Genomic DNA, 21,154 nt, shown 5'->3' on the forward strand with positions numbered 1-21,154 from the left:
TTCCCATTTATCTCATCTCGTTATTTTGCTCCATTCCAAATATACTATTATAAATAGAAACATATATGAATTGACCGGGGAGGACCTATAATAATTTTCGCAATAAACGTGATTCTGGGGCTGACAAAATAAGAAATCGTTGAGGATGAATTTGCTTTTTGATATTAATGGGAAATAACTTATATATAGCACCGCGTGAAATAGGAAATATTGCAATTCGGAGTGTAGCATATTAACTGCTTGAACTCGTTTTAAAAACATTTCATTCTTTCGGTGAAAGCTGAATTATGTCTGCTTCACTTGCATATTTAATGTTTTCTTCGAGCGTCAGGGATACAGTGAGACGTCTGACTAGACTTCTCTGTCTCTACTTCACCTCTTCCACGCATTGTAAATTTTTAAAATCGGTTTCATCCGATATTAATCCCGCCGGTGATTTAAACGCAAAGGCTATATGTGTTATTCTCTCTATTTTAGTTTATTTTAAGCTTTTTTTTTCAAGGAGATCATACACGAGCCGGTAAATTATTTCCGCGCTTCCATGTAAAATGCAAATTTCGACCAATTCGGGCTAGCAGCTTTGCACTGGTGCAAGAGCTATAAAAAAATTTATATGGTGACACGGGAAAGCGTTATACAACGAAAACCATTAAGCTTGGAAAAGCTTTTTGGCGAGAATAATCACTTTGATATAAACCAGATGATATTTAATTTCATTTTATATAAAAAAAAAAAAAATAATAATATTTGAACAAAAAATTTAATTTACATTTTCTAGGATGAAATATTTCTTTTTAATTTATTTTTTCCCCATGATAATTGTATACAAGCGAGCAATTTCGTTTCGTGAAAATAGGACTGACGTACTCAGCTAAAATGACGGATGGAGAGTTTCGAGCAAGGAATGTTTAACTTGCCGAAAAATTACCCAGTCATCTTCGGTCGTGTCCCATGCTAAAACTCGCGAGTTAGTATTTTTGTATATGCACGTGAGTTTTTGTGTGTGTCCTCATCGCAGGGGCGCCGGGAATAGTGGAAATAGAACTCGAGAGAGCTTTTTTCCTGAGTTTCCGGAGCTTATATGAGCCCCGGGTCGAACAAACGTATGATCTTTGCTGAAATGCCTGGCGTGCATGTGCGTGTATGAAAGAGAAAAGTGCAAGGTGGGAGTACAGCAGGTGTTAATACGGAAACATAACGCCAGAAGCACACTCACCCCTACTCCCCCCTCCCCTCTATGTCTCGCTACAACATTTGCCACACGTGGCGCGCCGTACTCACCTTTCCAGAATTTAGCCCTACTATACTTTCTAAAATTTCATAATATCGTTTCCACATCCCCTACTCTCTGCACCTTCTAACCCCCCCCTCCCCCCCTCGCGCAGGATAAGTTTTCATTTTCTACCATATTAAATGATTTTATTATGCATTCTTTCAGTATTATAGGTAGCAGTAACTTTTAAAACTAACAAATCTGCCTAATTCACGGTGCAAACGATAATAAAATTTTAATCCTAGATAATGCATTCTTTATGATAACTGTATATAGGAGGTTGGCTGTAAAAAGGGGGGAATGAAAGCTAGTCCGCGAGAAAATCTGGATGAAGTGGTTGGAAAAAGCACGCTGCTACATTTTTGTCTTGCACGCAAGATTTTTAATACGGGCTCGACTCTCGGAGCAGAAGTATACTCGTTTCAAAGTTTTTCAAGCGAGTGACTCTACAGGTCCTTTAGTGGGCGCACTTTTAGAAATGAAGTCTGTAAAACGCGTCATTTACGGGTCTCTGAAGTATCCCAACTATAATATTCCGTTAGACAGAGAGATAATCAACATTGTTTAAGGGGCCATTCTTGGAACAGGTGAAGAGAGCGCTTTGAAAACTTTTAATTGCGTGACTTAGGTCGATGTAGCAATGCCACTGCAGAGATGAGTCAAGCGAGGACTAATAACTAAGCGGCTTAGCGTTCCCTTTTCCGGATTAAATAATCCTCTTTTATCTTAAACCAAACACGTACCTTTAAACCCTCGTTAACTCCTCGGTCCTTGACAATATACTATCCGCTATAAGTTTGGTACCTTCGAGAATCTTATATCGCGCAGGACGCTCGAATCCCAGGTCAATCCGTATGTTTGCACGGAGATATACGATCTGCTGGCTATCCGTTCCTTTTTTCGGAAAAAGAAAATATTTTCCTTGGCCGATCCACGATCGCGTTACAAGTATCTGGAATCTTTCCAAGAGACCAGCTCCGTGATTTTTAGACTGAAAATTGAGCGGGAAAGCATATGCAAAGTGGATCCAAGTATTCTTGAGAAAATTTTCAATGCATTCACGGATTTGGCGATACAATCTGTTTGGCATATTATCAAAGTACATATTTACTTTATATTCGAGTGATTCGCGAAATGCCATAATAAAGCAATGAGATCTTTTCAAAGAAGAACTTTATGATTCTGGCTACGATATATAATTCCAGTTCCTTATTTGAATTTTATAAGAGACAGGAACAAGCTGGGGGGTTGCCTCTTACAAATTAGATCCTTGAAGCATCAATTTTCCTTTCGTCTTTTGAAGATATGTTATTTTCCACATTTTTCCATTTATTATCCTTTATTTTATTAGGATGCTTCGGTAGTAGTTTTTATAAACATTCGAACAAAATCTTCCTCTACATAATTACCTCCGTGTATTGGACTAACAAAATTTTATATAACGACGCATTGCCGAATTTTTATTTTCAAGAGAAAGAACAGAATTTCTTGACCCAATTTAAAAAAGTATCCGCCCGTTACCTAGATTGGAAAATAGGTGATCCAGAAGAGTAGGTCAGGGGGTTGCTGCTCTAGCAGCTGAAGAAAAAAGTGAAAAGAGGAAAGTAGAAAATTTGGTAAAATAGTCTAGGGGAAGAAGAATATAGTAATTTATAAGCTACAGTGGAAGCCGTCAGTGCTATTTGTTATATTAAATCATAGCGCGGCAACCAATTACAAGCTCCACCTTTGGAAAGCTCTGCACGTTTCCTCTTATTCACCAACCTATTTCGAGAACGTCCCAGTCATCCGTCTTGGAAAGGACGACAGCACGAGAAAATTTAATGAACGTGACTAGATGTTATCGGGCAGGGGCGAAAGTGTGGAACGAGAGACTGCGATTGGTATCAGGTCTTGAGGATAGAAATTTATTCACATATCTCAATGCAATTTCTAGCTCCAGCTTTGATTAAATACGACTAATTAAGAGTATCATATCATTACTCGACACGTCTCTCCTCATATATGAGTCTATACAAACGTCATAGCTGTTTCGTTAATTTAAAATAGACGCGAGGCGGCATGGACTCTTTCTTCTGATCCATTTGATACGACGCAGCGATCAAAGCTTAGAGTCAACTACATTTTCTAGTACAATAGATCTTGATTTTCGTTTTGGATTAGCTCCCATCTCGGCGAGTTTACTCGGAACATCCTGTTTCGTGGCTCGTAACATTAACTACCGCCACGTAAAGCCAGCTGTAAGTGACTTCAGTCTCGTGGGTGGTGTAACCAGTTGGGGGCTTATTGTCTGGGCTTTTCAGAGCGTAGCATCACGTTCGCGCCAGCTACTTATAATTCTCTCATACTTTGTATACTTTATGTATGAATCTTGGCGCTTCCTGGCTTGAAATTGTCAGCTTAATTAATAACGCGAGGACGATAAAAACGACAGAAAATTATTTCTATGTCAAGTAGGAGTGTATTGTTAGAGAAGAGAGAGATAGGGAGGTGGGGGGGGGGGGGATGTATAGATCGATCAAATTCACATTTGGCACTTGTAAGAAAATGTGGGTGAGCGAGAGAAATTCCCTTATGGTTCGTGGACTAATCATTAAACTGATGGGAATATGGTTTGTGGTTGACAAAGTTGAGTTTAGGCATGGAGGGCGAAACTGATGAAGTCAATTGGTTCTGATTGCAGAGGAACCAAGAGGGGCGTATCTCCTGATAGATGGTCGCAGATTGGATCCCGGTAACCAATTCGTGCCAGTGAAGGAGGGCTCGGAGCTGACACTGGAATGCGCGGCTGAAGGTGGAAATCCAGCGCCAATGCTGGCCTGGGGTATGATCCTGTCCCAGGCAACACTGGACGGTCCCGAACAGCCGCCGGACAATTTGACTGTCCTCCCATCCAGCGCACCAGGTCGAAGCGGTGCTTACCTTAAGGTTCTGCGAGGTCATCACAATGCCACAATCACCTGCGTTGCTCGTCATATTACCCTCGCTATACCAATGAATGCCAGCATTCTTCTCGACGTGCAATGTGAGTATTGATATATTACTTCAATGACGTTTCATGAGCCAATAATAACCTCCTGCCCATTGAAAATCAATTGTTTGCTATAGTTATAATAAATTTACGATGTGACTGAATTTTGAAGATTTATAAAGCATTAGAGGAAAAATATGTAATATGCTTAAATACAACCGTGTCTACGATTTTTCGGCCTTTTAATAATATAGGTGTGATAAAAGGATTTGGATTTCGCGCCGAAGAACTATCATTTGGCGTGAAATTAAATCTTCTTCTTACGGATTAGTAGAGTTTTAGTACAAACAGAGAGATAGTCGTCATAACTTTGTGAATTTTATTCTACCTCCTGCGAATGGAGAGCACGAAGGAAGTGGAGCCGATTCGGTATAATCAGAGAGTACCAAAAATTGAAAAATAAATTGAATTTAAAGGGGGATTAAATCATTAGTGTTTGAAAAGAGCGAGGCAAGGAGACTCCTGTGGGAACGAGGAGTAACTAGGAATTTTGTAACATCATGTTATACCTTGGACCCACTTTACTTTATCCCTTTTCCACCAAAGCTTTTATTTTTCCTTCTTTCAACTTTGCCAGTTTCTTATTTTTGCAACTTCCCTCTCTATCACAGCCAAGTTATTTTTATCTCGCCCTTTTCCTCCCAAAACTACTCGCTCCTCTCTATTCCTTGGAAACTTCTTTCTCCTTTCAATTTTTTCTCTTCTCTATCTTCTCGCCAAGTCCTCCCCTTGTATCTTGCACCAATTCGCTACATCCCTTTTATCTCCCCTAGCTTCTCTCCGTATCCCACAGGATCCCGGAGACTCTACACGCATAGCTGGTAACGAGCACTCGAAGTTTCCAAAGGAGTTTCTCCAGGCAGTTTTCGCGAGAGCTGCAAGGACGAAGGATTAACTAGGAAACGAAAACGGAAAGGGATAGTAAAGCATTACAACGTTCATCTCTTATTACACGGCGGACTAAAATATAATAGTATCCTATAATATAAAACAGACTCTTGCCACGTAATACCACGCACGCGCGCGTAAATGTGTTACACATACCGCAAAAAACTCAATTTCCTCAGGTTTATCCTTCTAGGATCTTCTCTCGTCCCTTTTTCCCTAAACTCTCAACCTCGCTGAAAGAAACCAGTCAATGACGTCTCTCTATACGTTATTATTTATCTAAATCTTACAAACTTGAAGGCCTTTGCTTTTCGAAAAATATTTCGTAGGATCTTTTCGATAGAAACTGGAAAAGTTTGAATAAATAACTTAAAAGTCATCAAGAAACTTGGCGATGCAACCGCGACATTTGCATATTTTTCCTGCAAATGAAGATCGTTTATTTAAGAAAGCACTGAGTCTTCAAAGTAACGGGCTGTTCAAAAATCGTAAATTCGAGTCGTATCGTCGGAACTTTCCTAACCTATTTATTAACAAAACTTGTTACGAAACGGTCGAAGCTCGCAGCCCCTTAACGAGACTGGAGCTCCGCTGTTTAAAGAGACGTATCTCATTAAGAAAATGGAATTCCTGAGAACGGATCGCTCGCCCGAAAACATTTAATTACATTTAATTAATCCGCAATTATTTAAGAAAAATATTAAAACAATGAAAAACATTACAATAGTGTGCATCGAAAATTCTTTTATTTCTTAAAGAGATACGTGAAATAAGGAGCCCCTATATATTCACTCTACCCTTTCAATAAGGGCTTAAAATCGTTCATTCAGAAAATTTGCATCTACGAGTCTTTCTCGCCCGTATAAGTGCCAGGAAAATCCTCGGCTAACGAGGTAAAGCTTGAATTATTATAAATGCAAGCTTCACAGTTTTATCCCTAGAATAAAAACATCTTACCTTGCTCTATCCACGACCCAAATTGTATACTGCTATTTGCAATTAAATTTACCTTATTTATTTTCATCCTCTAACTATACTGATTTAGCAGATTAACTTGGCTGAATCTCGAGCTGCCACAAGGGTTTAATGATGCAAAACATTAATAAGTGAAAAACTATGATATATCTGGTTAACTCGATCCTTCTTAAATACCCTGGTATCGCTAAGTATCAACAGGTTGTTGATTTCACTGACCATCTTCTTCGTTTATTCAGTCTAAATTCAGTCAGGCACAGATATAAAACATTTCTCTACTTAAAATTGTATTTATGTGCAAAAAAAAAAAGGAATAAGAAAGGGGCAAGTTCTGTAAAGAACGAGAAGTAGCTGAATGAAGCTTTAATAATCTTAACTGATAATTCTATAATAAAAAAATTCTGTTTTATAGTGTTTCAAAGGATTTAGAGCTTAGGAAGAATAATTCATAATCTCTCGGAAGAAGTTATAATTTATAGTTTGCCATAACTGAGCTTGCGGGCAGAAAAAAGCTCTCTAAAAAAGCTATAAAACATTCTTGCAATAATTTCTAGGTTATATCTTTCGCGCATCCGGCAAACACACGAATCGATTCCGAAAAACTGTTCCATCCGTATAAGTGACCGTGGCGTTTTTAATTTCTTTTTTTGTTCCGCGGTTTTTTTCGGCTGCAATTCGATGAAAAAGCGAGGGAAAAAGCGTGAAAAAAGTCGAATACTTTTTTTTACGAGAGAAGAGAGTCGGACGTGACAAGTTTAGGCGAATAAATTTCCCTTTCGACTTGTTCGGCCTTTCAACTGTTTACAACTCGCGAAAATTTGGCTGGATTTGCGCCGTGCTCGTTCGTTTTCAATTAAAATTTCGATTTCGCACGATCGGCTATTTCGACACTAACTCCAATCGACATTAATCGATAATGGCGTGCATTTCCAGATGTGCCTTTCGTAACATTGTAAAATGTTTTGGAAGTTTAATTTGGTGAAAAACATGGCAAGTCTCGAAAGTTTCATCGTTAAACGAAGCAACCTTATTACCGATTTCCAATAACATATAAGAAATTCTCCAAATTTCGAACCATGCATGAGATTTATGAAAAATATATCTAACTTTAAAGTTTATGAACTTCAGACGTATATGTATTCGAGGCACGTGCGGTGTCTGCATATTCAATCAACTCGTTACGATAACACGTAAGAGCTAGTTTGTCGTAATTTTGATCAGAAGTCCAGCACGTGAAACGAGTCCAACGTGACGTGGATGTAATTTGACAAAGCTAGCCTAAAACGAGGAGATTGAATTGGGAAAAAGGTCTGACTGAGCTAATTTGCCGTAGCTTTCGAAACGAAGTGTTTTCATTCGTTTCAAGGGTTATTAGCGAATCGCTACGAGCGATATTATCGAAGCTTTGTGAAAATGGAAGAGAGGCGAGAAAGGGTGAAAGGACGAAGGGCTGAAAAGAAAAGTGGGGTTCGTGAAGGTGCCCGAGGGCGAAGAGTTGTGTTAGGATGAGGGTTTGTGAAAATCGTGCGATTGGATCGGACGACACGTGTTTAATAAAATTCGAGGCAGGATCGAATCTCTCTCCGTCGCGGCCGTCAGAGCCTAGGAGAGGGATTAGTTGGATTAGTTGGCCGGCTGAATCCATCTATCCCGATGGATGAAAGGGATATCCATAATTACGTTCCTCTTACAGCGAGAGGGTGCGAAAGCCTCGACGTGAATGACGTCGATATCTCTCTTTTCAAAGGGACAAAATTGAACCAGCCGCCACTCCACTTGCCTTTTTTCTTCCCCTTTTAAAACGCCCTCCTCTCCACATCTGCTTCTACCTTCATCTCCACTCCCACACTACTTTATTACCTTCACCTGTACCACACACTCCAACAAAAAACTCTATATATACTGCAAAGTTACGGATCTTCGCGTTCTCCACAAATCGCTGATAATTAATCAGAATGTCTTCGAGTATACGTTACGACGGATTATAGTTAAATAATTCTCTCTGAGGTCATTGACCCTAAATAAACACGATTTATCTCGTCGAACATATCTATACAGAGAATCCAAATTTTTCATTTCCATTTTAACTATTATATGCTTTCAATTTCCGCAGCATGGAACACCCCTCTCAAATTTTTATACCCATTGCATCGGCAATTGTGCCACGAGGCTTTTCATTAACCGCACAATTTTCCATTGTTCGTCGTTTAAAAGCCGTGTTTATATACATTTATATTACTCGCTACGATGTTACACAATTATTTAGAAAGTACTATGGCGAAAACTACACTGGCTGCGTGGGATGAAAGAAATTGCAGTTTGTTGAAGAAAAAAGTAATTTGTATCAGGTGGAGAGGAGTAACAATTTTTTTAGTGCAGCTCGCTAAGCGTCATTCGCGAATAGAAAGTTCCACGGGTGAATTAGCGTTGGGAACAGAGGAGCCGTCATAGCGGCAAGTTGGCGCGGTAATTATCGTAATAAAATTTGCTTTGTTGTCGCGAAACTTCGGAAGCGTCCAAAGCACATCGGAGAGAGAGACGCTGCGTTGAAGGATGGAAGGGACTAAAAGTTTCTGCAGGAGAGGGCGTCGTTGAGTAGCTCGCGGGCGTATCTGTGCCTTCCAATGAATTCCCGGAAGGATAGCAGGACGTGATGGCCCCGTCTACTTAAATATAGTCTGTCTTTGACTTCTTTTTACCCTTACATAGCTTCCTTCGTTCCACCAGTTTATATTTCTCTTCGTCTTCTGTGACTCACCCCCCCCCCCCCCCCATTTTCTTTAAATCATCCACTCGACTTGTTTATAGCAGTTATTATTAACTAATAGTATAGGTATATAGCTGTGAGGTCAGCAGCAAACTCACAAGGCCGTCGAGCTTCGCGAACAATACAGGCTCCATAATTTCAAGCGTGTCCATCAGGACTCTCCGTCCATTGACAACTATATACAAACCCCAGTATAGAGAGACGTTACGCCTCTCTCCAGTCGAGTCTATCTACTGGAGTGTGTACTTGGAAGCTCGCTACTATATCGTACAACATTCGCCCATTTAGATGTGGAAGAATACGAGAAGAGAGACACGAACGAAACACCGGCAAAGTTTAGATTACGATTGCAATCGTTCAGGTCCATGTTCCATCGTGATCCAGCTACGTTTGACAATGGAGCCGGGAATAATGGCCGAGGAATAACAGGTGCTTTCGCGTTTCGACCGAGTTATACGCATACGTCGTATTACTTTGCTTCTACCTGTGCAATTTCATGCACATGCACGCCTGTGCTACACAGCCAAAAAGTCTGTTGACAATCGCCACTGTTATTTCAATGCTAAAGTGCCTCCAACTATTCCTCCACAATTATTCCAACTAAATCAATTTGCTGAAATAATACAGTTACTGTAATGAGATAGTGTAGTACGCGCCTAATGAGAGAGCAAAGCTGAAGAGAGCTTTTCTTTTGGAAATCATTTACCAGGAAATATAAAATATTGCAGGAAAGTGAGCAATCATTGAGGAATACGGGACATTTTATGCGGGTGGCATATTCTAACGTTAGAGTTGCAATAACGAGACAATATTGCACTTCATTGCACTGTTCCATCTCGTTGGGTGAAATCAAACGAAAAGGCCTTTATGCCGAGCGCAATGGGACCGATTTAGAAAATCGAAAGATGTCCTGTTCCGTTGAATCCCATCAGAACTTAGCTACTGCAATTTCTCTCAGTCATAAAGCTACATTTAGTTAACAACTTGCCTGCGAAGTAACTAAAACATTTAACTTATTCGAGTTTTATTCTGCTTTCTCTGCTCTGTAAATGTTTAAAACTAAAAAGAACAACGGGAAGTTTTTAAACTACCGGCTGATACTGTGGGTAATACGATTAAGAAGAGAACATATTCCAGTGGAAAAGTCTCAGATTCAGCGAGGAATTCTTTGGAATGCTTGTTTTTGACCGCGATTAATGAGATGTGGTGAAAATGAAGGGGGTGGCGGAGTTTTTAGTAGGGTGGAGTAGCCAAGACAGAGGTGATACATCATGCTGCGTCAAGCTGAGACGCGCTGGGAAATCTTATTCGCCCCAGCTCGTTGACTTGGTAATGAGTACAAATTCCTTGCGCTCCACTGCAATTCGCGCCAGCTTGCTACGTGCAAAACTCATACGGCAATGCTCTGGAAATGACCCCTTTTCTTAAAATCCCTGAAAAATCCTCTCACCCTGAAAACTTTACCCTATATACTATATCACAATGCAAGGGAATTATTTAATTCCCGAATAAATTCTTCGCGCAATATTCTCCGAGGTAAAAGATGTATGTTTTAGGGCAAATCTGAAGAAAATATTTGATATTTCTTTAAGGAAGTCGCGCTGAGGAGATTTCCGGCATTATACGGTTAGACTGAAACAGGAAAATCGCATCGAATCTTGACCTTGATTCGCAAAACTAGAACGGATGATAAATTCGATGCGATTCCGTTGAGCGGAAAGCGCAACTATTGGATTAGGACGGGAACGGAAGAGGATATACCGAACTGTGCATGGGATGGGGAATGGAAGACGAAGGGAGGGACGGATTCGTGCAACGAGGGTGGATGGAAGAAGCGAGACATGCGAGAGGGAGAGAGAGAGGGGGGGGGAGGAAGGGAGAAGGTAGGGAGGTGGACTGGACAAAAAGGGAGGTTGGCGTATCGGGTTGGGAGATCCAGTTCGTCCAGGTCGTAGTTGCAATTCAGCTAATCGTCGTGCGGTTCAGACATCGCGAGTTACGGGCCAACGGCTTCAATCTCCCGATTGGGAAACGAGTCTCGTTACAAGCGTTAACGACTTGCTTTCATTCGCGACCACCGTTCATCCCTCCTAAATGCACGACTGACGCAAGTGCTCGACGAAACGCGATAAAAGATGGAGAGCTGCAACGAGACACATCGAAGATTCTTCAAATCCTAAACTGCCATCGATCGACGTATAATATATACAGAATGAAAAATTCCTCTAATTTACTTGTAAATCCGTATAAAAATATCACCACTACGATAGAGATAAGATGGAAACGCGTTATCCACAGGCTAATAAAGAATAAATTGAGGATTAGATAAGGAAGCCAAGTGACATTACTGAAAATAGTCACGTCGGACTTAAAACAAGAGGAGCTACTGGTCGGAGGAGTTTCCGCAGTTCCCTTGATTACGTCAATGTCAAGGATGGTGCAATTTCTATTATGTAGCGCGTCGGCTAGCTTTCTCAGTGACCTCGACAAAGTCTTACTTTGTGCATGAGTTTGCCGATCACGTCAGCGCCCTCAAGTTTCGGGCACGCTACGTGCCATTTCTCGCTGGTAGCCGCGCACCGGGACTCGTAATTGATTTACAGGCTTCTCTCTAGCTCTTCCCACACTACCACCACCGCTCGCCCCTTCCTCCACCCTTTATCTCTTCCCGCTCTCCACAGTTTGGTTTTCGTGCGCGATACCAGGCTGCATAGACGTCGGAGAGTTTCCGGGAGACCAAGCAATGTCGACATCCTGCCGTTAAGAGACCATGGTCCCGAGGGAACGAAAAGGGTCAAGGGGAATCTCCGAAGCTTCGGCAATGGATCGTTACGTAAGCGTGCGTTTCCCTTCTGGAAAGTCTACTGGTCCATTCAGTATGGATGGACTGTGGCCGGGCACGGCGCGGTATGGCATGGTGCACCAGCTGTTACGTCCGGTCCCGAAGTCATGGATGGAAGTCCATGATGAGTCGATAATGCCTCACCGAACTTGCTAAGGGCAAATTTATCCAATCATCCTGGGATATGATGCTTAACGATGTAAATCATTCGGAGTTTATATATGCTATATAGCCCCCTTACAGTATACCGCACCCATGGAAAGATGCTACCAAAGAGTCGGAGTCGGAGTGTTTTTCCCATATCCAAGAAGTTCGGCATCCTATGTTGCCATTTTGATCCTCGGTTTTAGTCCCGTTCTTTCTGGCAACGTTCGTGCACACTGCTTATACCGCGCTGCTGGTGCTCCGGGCATTTCTTCTGCTGGATGCCGCTTGGACGATTGCCGCGACGCTCGAAGCTCGTAAGGTATTCCTGAGTGAAACACAAAGTTACGTTAGCTCGGATAAAGGGAGATTAGCAAGAGTTGTCTCCGAGCCAAAAGAGGCCAATACCCGTTACGCCCCTGACCCTCTTTTTTTTCTCGCTTCGGAGAAAATAGGAGAACCACTGAAAACTTTGAACAATGGCAGTGCCGGGAACTAGGAGAAAAAGAGGAGGTTAGTATAGGAGGCGAAGGCGCTTTTGGAGGAAGAATTGTGAGAACGGACTGCGGGATAAAGGAGACTGATGCAAAGGAGAGAGGGGAGAGGAGGAGGGAAAATTTTTCGTAAAGTTGAAAGAAAGGGAGGAGAGATTCCGTTACCTCAGTCAGAATCCCTCGGTAGACCTTCGATCCCGGTATCCATTGAAAATTCATTTCATCCATCGGATTCCATAGCCAATCTTCCTTTCCATTTAATCCCGAGATGCCGTCTTCCTCTCTTCACTGATAGTCAAACTAAGAATCACGGGGTTGGCCCGAGCGAAACTTGACTCCCCGGCTAACGCGACGATCTCAAGTGGCAGCTGTCCGTATTGCTTTACTTAACTACTCTCTGCTTATCTTGAAATTCTCGTTTATAAGTGAATCTTGGACGTAGTCTAATGCCCTCGCATCCACTCATCCATACAATCGTTCAAATATTCCTCGCACTTCCTCTGCTGAAACAACGCACGTTCGGATGGTTTTCTCGAGTGAAACGAGAAAATACAACCATAGGTTATTTTCCTAAAATATAATCTGATTTGAAATGGGAACGATATTAAAATTTCATCTTCCTTCGATAGAATAAACGAGGCTATATGGGAATCAAACATTTATAAAAATTGTGGTTAATGTGGATTTGGGAAAACCGTGCTGAGTCCTCTTAGTTATTTTCGAGATTACTTTGGCTGGAACCTTTTCATCGAAGATTTTAGGCGAACGTGAGACATGTATTATTCAACGAGAAGCTGGCGCGAATGTCGTTGCTATTTACGGGTCGTTTACAGCTAGGGGAAACTTTGCTCTCTCGCATTGAAGGCTGGCTAAGGGCAGTTGCCCGTGTAATCACGTGTTCCGAAACTTACTAAAATCGTCCAGCGTGATTAAACGTAGTCTCTTGGTATTAACTGTCTAGTACCATCCGAAAGTTAGCAGTCGGCCAGATTATATCGGTTCCTTCCTCCATTCATAAATATGTCAATACACATTAACATCTCAGAGATAAGTAGAAAAGCAATCTTGCGAATCTTCGACTTGGAAAATAGTGCCTTGAGGTCTGCTGATTCGCTTAAATTATTCAAAGGCTTTTTGCGTCAGGCCAATCTGGTCGGCAAAATGGGCAAAAATTGGCTGAAGAAAGGTGGAGAGATTGCCGAACAAACAAAGTTGTTGAAACTGCTGGGGTTAGAATGTCTTTTCTGTAATGGGAGCATTTGCGTTCCGAAGGTCGGTAAAATCAGCCATGGAGATTAAGTCGAGGTCTCTTCGCATTAATGGCCATAAAAGAGCAGGGAGGTGGTTGGTGAGGGGGAGGAGGTGGGAATAGGGGTACGAAGAGGTTTTCGGTACGTTAATAAGAAAACGAGTAAGAAGCGCGGGAGAGTTTTGGGAGGGGTGAGTCCGGTAATAGGACGTAACGTCAGGCGGCTTACAATGTTTTTGTTGTCCGCAGCTAGCCGCGGGCAATGAGGCAGCAAACAACGTCCTCTATCTCACCACAACCGCGCCACTCATCCATGTTCCGTTGAAATTACTCGTCGCACTTCCTTTCCGACCCCTTTTTACTCCCACCCCATCTCTCCAAACGTTCCCCAAGCTCCACCAACCTCCTCCGGGACTTCCTCTTTTCCCTGTTTCTCTTTTTACCATCCTGGCTCAACTTCGACGCGCTCTCTCGACTCTGTTGATTTTTCCGCCGTTGAGTATTTACTCGCGCGCGCTCACCGAAAACCCCGACCGACTCAACTCTCGTGACAAGAAAACAAAAGCATCGGTCCAAATCAAAATGGTGGCTCGATTGTAGCGTCGTCGTCGTCGTCGTCGTCGTAACGGTATATATAGAGAGATAAAGACAGGATAACGAGAGTAGCGGATGGGGAAATCGGCTATGCTCGTCAATCGGCTGGAAAATTGGGTTACATAAACATCTTTTCCTCAACCCCCTCGCAGCATCAAGAATTTACTCTCTTCGTTTTAACTCATCCCATTGCTCGAGCAGAGTGTGAAAATGAAATTTTCTAGCCAACGAAACACTACACGCGTCGAGATTCTCCCCTCTCATTGTTCGATGATCGATCTCCTGCAACCACCCCCTCCCCCTCGTTCTCTCTTAGAACAAATAAAAATTATTACACCTCGCCTCTCTACGCAGATCGATGAAGCACAGCTATATCTCTAACAAATTCGATCGTTCAGCTTGATTAATTCAGCAACAAATGAACTTTGTGCCTCGAAACTTCCCCGGAGCAATAAAATAGTAGATCTCGCGGCAAGGTGTTTTAATTTACAAAGTCCTTAAGATTTAACATGGTTGGGCAAAGTTGCTAGAGGTCTGGAGGTGTTAATTAAATGGAAGAAAAATCCATGGGGTTTAAGCCTTATTTTGGAAGTTGGCGGAACGAGGGTATATAAAGCTTAATTGGCGACTGCGCAATGACTAAATCCAGGGGGTATTGCGGCTTGATAGTCATTTGCATCGACGCCGGTAACCAACTGGAGAGCATGGCTCAGACCCGAAGATTCGTCTAAAGCGGAAAACTTGAGCTTTGTCGAGGCTTCGTCGAGCTTTTTCATCGAAGCGTAGCTGAACTTCTACCAAGATGCTACTGTCGAGTTTCGAGCATGTGTATGGGTGAGCAAGTTAGGAAGTGGCTCGTGTTCAACCCGCCAAGACGACCTGAGACGTTATCAAACTAATGAGGCCCGTCAATTTCGCCAAAACTACAAGTCCTTGCCTCTTGGAGAATACACGTTAACCGCTACCTCTAAAATAACCTTACTCTTACTCAAAACTGTTTCATTCACCCTCTGATTAAAAGGTTTTCATATCGCCTCGCTGAAACTTTCTCGAAACGAATTAATTTCATCTTCTGGTATTTTTCGAATAGCTCCGTCGAAAATATATCACTCGTGCGAATTTAGTTATTTTTGAAATCGATGAAACTCATTCCAATTTCAAATTCGTGCATAGTATGCATTTGGATCATGATCGATTCGCTGGATAATCAAGGTTGCAACAGTTGCAACTATCGAAAGCTGTCTACCTTTACGACTAGCTGCGGCTGCTGTCAAACCCCAAATTCTGAATCTTGTAGCGCTCGAACTGGTCAGTTCGTGTGCGGTGTTGTCACGTCGAGAATTTGAATTTCAGATTACTCTCCAGGACGCGAAATCGTTAACGGTGCGAAGGTCTCTCACCGCAATGCATTACCATATACACGCGTTGTCTCGCACATTCGGATAGCAGCTTCTCAGCTCTCCCGTTTCTGTGTACCTTATTCCTTGGCGATGTTTACTCACCTTACAAATTCGCAGTACATCCGAATCCTTGGCCTTGCGACCTATCTGTCTCGGTCAACCTATATAACTATATATATATATAGCCTGAAAACTATAGCACTGCTGACAACTACGATAAACACACGTCGAGAGACTACGCGGAGTAATAATTCAGAAAAAGATAAATACGATTTGATGAAATTTGGTAAAGTCAAGTAGTAGAGTGTACGTACGGTCAGACATGGTGATAATCGTGATATATCCCATGGACCGAGATGAAAGCTGTAAATAATAGTTTTTTATGAAAATACGAAGAGAAAATAGAACGTGAGTTGAAATACGAGTTGTCGCAGGGAAGGAAGAAAGGACATTTCTTGCTGTAGAGAGTTAACGTATACTCATGTCAATGGGTGGATTGATATTCGTTAGCGTTCGCGCTCGTGAATCGTGTAGTTCGCAAAGCTCGTGAAGGGGGTATCGATTTTACGATGCTAGTCAGAGAGTTTCGATTTCCCGTAGGGGCTGCTCGTTTGTCGGAGCAGCGACAAAATGGTGACAGAAACTGGGTCGGATTTCCTGGCTTAGCCCGATGACTGGCGATCGCGCGGAGAGAAATTTAGCGACGCGAGATAATTCGGCAAAAGCTGTGCTTTCCACTGATCAGAGAGCAAGCTTCGTCTCCCCAGCAGGACTACCCCGGAATACTAATATGGCTCGATCGTTAGCGACGTTACTCAAAGACTTTTTGCATAGATACGTGAGCCCAATAAGAATTTAATAATCCCACTGTCAGGGAGATACGGCCATTCACATTCGCCAATCCAATGCAAATTGCAGCAGTGCTGAGATAAGGGACCGATATTAATTTCCAGCGCGTGTTTCAATCTCCGTAAATTCCTCCCTTAAGCGACTATTAAGACGATTCGTATTTCATCGATGAATACGAGCAAACAATTATATTTGCTTCCCATAAAACTACCCCTTTCCCAATAATAATGCTGTCATCCCTCTTTCCTCTCTATAAAAAAATTCTATCGATCCTTTTAACTTCATCATCCACTCTACTTCATTATCATTCTGTCTCCGCAGAATCGACTCTCCTGGAAACACTGAATTCCGCAAACTGTACTTCTTAATTATACCTCATTTACTTATAAAACAATGAAAGTCTGCTTGCGAAAGTCAGAATAAACGGAAAGTTTTAATGGACCTGCTTCCTTGAGAAACTTTCAGTAAATTTTTCGATTGTAGGTCAAAATTATTTATCACTGTTATGCATTTATTATAATTAGGTATGTCAATATTTTCATTTTATAATATAGTTTATTTGCCTTTTAAACTTTCGCTCGAGAAACGGTTACGAAACATTCGCAAAGCTCCGGATTGTAATAAAGGAAGGAATTGCTTTGACAAGAGGGAGAATAAGGACGAATAGTTGCATTGCGTTTTGCTATTGGCTTTAGCCGCCGAACTTGGAGAAGGTACCGCGAAGCCTGTTTGGATCTGCATGGAAAGTTCTTTCAGCTTTGGCAAGTTTTCCCAAACGCGTTACGTGAGTAGGCGTGTGACACGAGTCGAGAAACGTGCCCACTCGCTGTGTCCGTGTGTGCGTCATTTCGCTCCTGTTATATACCACCACTAACGTTGATTTGTACCCGTGAGCAACGTGCTCCGTCGCTGAAAATAATATCATGATAAAAGAGCTCCAGTAAATAGCTCTTGGCTAATTAAAAAGTTAATCTCGTTTAAATTTCATAACTACGATAATTCCTCTCCAACTCGATACTTCCTCTCTTACCAATATTATAATAACATAATAATCCATTGGTAATATACGGAAATTGTTCTATCGAAAATTGTGTCGATGCTGCAACAAAATGGTCTAGCCAAATTATTTCCTCCATTCGATCAAGAGAATCATATTATATACAAACAGCTCCTATAGTCAACGGAAACCTTAGCAATCACGATACGTATATCGATGAAATGGACACGAGCAAAAATTAATTGAATCGATGTGATTGTGATTAGGTGCGCTTGGTAGCTAGCGCAATACACACGAGGATCCGTTTCATCGTATCTCTCAAGCGTATAACAAGTTTGGAGCTGAAGAGCAGCAACCATCCCGCCACTGTATATACTTTTCCGAGAGAGTCTTTTTAACATTCTTTCTCGACACCTATACGTAGTACTCGACATTTTTTACGCTTGAAGCTCGCTCACACGAAGAATGATGTAATGTGCCATTTAGTCGACTTCTCCCAACAGTGAAACATTGGTATCACTGGTGGCACTTACACTATAGCTAGGCCGCGCGTAGTCGGCGTATTTCTGGTCGTCGAGCTCCAAGGGGGATGGAAGGGGTGAGAAAAAAAAAGGTGGAATGGGTTAAAGAGGTATGGGAGCTCCGCGGCTGTGTTTCCACCGGGCTCTCCATTTTATTTTTTCGTGTTTCCATACCGTTTCTCACTTCTCACACCACCCTATTCCACGGTACGGGGCTTCCTGGCTCGCATCGGTGGCTGTTCTGTAGCGGCTTACATAATTTCCAACGTACGTGCAAAATGAACGTCCGTCGACAGTGCGGACGACACTTCATTAAAGCAACGCGCTGACGATTTTCTTCTCCTCCTTCTACCTTACTCCTCACCATCCCTTTCATCTCCCCCGCTCTTTCTTTTCGTCGCGCAATTCTCTTTTCCCGCTTAACTCCTTTGTCACGCTTCTTTTTTTCCCCCTAAAGCGTACGAAAATTAAAACGTCCCATCCACCGCTAATCTCTCTGTTCCTCAGATTCCCAACTCAGCAGTTAGCCACAATGCAAGCTTCGTTATGCTCGACCCATTTACACCCAGTGATAAAAGAAAACTCCTTGTAATTATTAAAATTTCATATTTGAGCAACAGCGAACATTATTCTTCTTTTGCGTGGGTACGCTACGGATTTAGGGATCGATTGGTTTTGTCACGCGTTATACCGATCCCACGGTCTCGTTCGCCAGATGCAGAAGACCTCGCAGCTTCACGACTCGGTAGTTGCAGCAACAACGCAAGCTTCGTTATGCCCGACCCTTGTACATCCAGCGATAAAGAAAGCTCTTTGTAATTATTATGAGGCGAACTCTGAGCAACGGGAGAAAAGTTATTCTTTTATTTTGATTCGGTACTACGAAGATAGGGATGGGTTTTGTTATGTTACATTGACCGATGGTCTCGTTCTGTGCAATACCTGGTGGATAAATACTCGGTAGCCGCGAGCTATGCGCACGAGGTACCTTTGATATCGGTTGTAATCCAAGGTAGGAAACTCGCGCACTTGCAAGCTAGGGATGATTCGCAAGCTTTCAAAGTCGAGTGAAAAATTCTCATAAAGCATCATAAATATTTCAGGGGTCCCTTATAAATGGCCAACTGGATTGAATTAAAGTTTCCTAAAGATACCATCTCTTTGCCACGGTGGAATTAATCGCTTCCCAATCTTATTTTCCGATAATGAAGACTCTGCGGCCTCTGCCGGACTCTGCTGAAATGCAACAATAATGAAAGGAGATTATATCCCCCCTATTACCCGTGGAGAATGAAAAATGCTAATTTGTCGGCTGATTTCATCAGGATTCGTGGAGTTACGATGGAATGAATGAAAAATGGACAAAAGCTTGCGATTCTTTATTAACCGGATGATATTAAAATCTTCTCTCTCCCTCAAAAGAATGTAAATAATGCCTCGGGAGAAACTATTGCAATTGGGATTTAAAAAGAGAATTTTTTTGTTTAATTTTTTCCAATGCCCTGCCCGATAGCGATTTGGATAGTTTTAAGTGCAAACGCTCGATAACCACAGTTGCCAACCCAGCCGTACCATCGTTTACTAGTGGCAAACGTTCAGCAGAGACTCATTCGAACCTACCGTGTTTGAATAACATAGTTACGTGCAAAACTCTGTCTATTATACATATATAGCCAGGGCATCGACGAGCCCGCGTAAAGCTTGGTAATAAACCAAAAAGTAACTTGCAAATTTACAAAATGAAACCGCACACGCTTAAATTTGATAGTGACGCTTCCTAGGTGAATTCTATTTAGCTATTCGCTCTACCCAATTTCTCCCATTAATACTTGCTCCAACGAATTCCAGAGGCGCGGAGAATCGATTGCATCTATTTTCGGAAATATTTCGATAAACGATATAGTAATGTTTGAAACGAGGGATGATATATATAGAGAGAGAGAAAGGAAAAATTTTGGCATAAATTATAGAATTGGCAATGCTTATATATAGAATTTCGGGCGAAGGGCTTTTTTGTGGGAACATTTTTACTGGATATTTAGCTGCATATGAATAGGGTTTCGGTTATTGCCTTGGAGCTGGTAAACAAATTGCGGATCCAGGGACGTGGACAGGGAAATCACTCCAGGGGTTGTTCAATGCGTATCCTGTGATCCGGTTTTGTGTACCGATGGTGTTATGGAGCAGCTTAATTTTCGCGCGAGCTTCCATTGAGCCAACAAAGCGGAGCTTAAACCTTAACGACCCAGGGCGACATCGGACGACCCGAGGCTATCGTGACGTCCAGTTAAGGCACAACATAGCAAATGTCATTGTGCATGTCAGGCGTACTTCAATCAAGACTATATACGAACAAAACGTATACCTAGCTACGAGTTAAGCCTTTGGAAAACTCGTCCGTAAACCGCTAGGTGACATCCAAAACAAAATTCAACGAAGAATTTTCTGATATTCGTGCGTCCTCTAACCTTATCAAACTTTGTATGAAAATATTTGATTTTTCATTTAGTGACATACAAATATTATCGATCGTATGTAAAGTTAAAAAATGTATAATAAAAGTAAGGTAGATACAGAGGAGATCACGTAGATTTTCTAGCCTCCTCCATGCATACATGTTTGCGTACGTGAGTCTTTACCATTTTACGGGATGGCTGTTGCTCCCATGGCGGCTGATGGCGATACGTGAAAATCGAAAGAGTCCCGCTACGCCCGCTGTCCATCTAGCTAGATTGGCGTTTGCATGAAACACTCGTCGTTCGATTATCGACACACTATTTTCCTACAATTTTCATACTGCAGCATATGCTGTACATCAAAACAAATTTTAAATTGTAAGCGCTATATCCGACGACCTCTAAGGGAATATTGTTCAAATTGTAACGTTATTAGCAGACATCATCCAGACGTCAGTGAATAAAGTTCGAGCTCTGACAAGTCAGTGGATATTATTCTAGAGACCTAGCTCCACGGTACATCCATCGAACAAGCTTGATTCGTCCTGTTTCCATTTTCCAAGCTTTCCCATCAGAAAATATTCATTTCTCGCTGAAGAACCTTTCTTCGTTCAAACTTGAAGAACGATATTAGGAAAGTTTTGCTTTTAGTTACAAACGACAAGGGGGAATGT

At 41.9% G+C, this 21,154-nt stretch overlaps 1 protein-coding gene across 7 annotated transcripts in view; it reads left to right on the top strand.

The window, feature by feature from the left end:
* Positions 1–21,154, top strand: part of tei (teiresias) — a 186,793-nt gene that overhangs the window by 117,045 nt on the left and 48,594 nt on the right. For all 7 annotated transcript variants that reach the window (XM_066728103.1, XM_066728102.1, XM_066728108.1 and 4 more), the window contains exon 6: positions 3,957–4,298. In XM_066728103.1, the coding sequence (XP_066584200.1) occupies positions 3,957–4,298 (342 nt within the window). The remainder of the gene's footprint in view (positions 1–3,956; positions 4,299–21,154) is intronic.

The sequence above is a fragment of the Prorops nasuta genome, unplaced genomic scaffold, assembly GCF_024137725.1.
Source record: "Prorops nasuta isolate Cenicafe-Biocafe unplaced genomic scaffold, Cenicafe_Pnas_1.2 PNAS00006, whole genome shotgun sequence".
In the NCBI taxonomy this organism is placed as follows: Eukaryota; Metazoa; Arthropoda; class Insecta; order Hymenoptera; family Bethylidae; genus Prorops; species Prorops nasuta.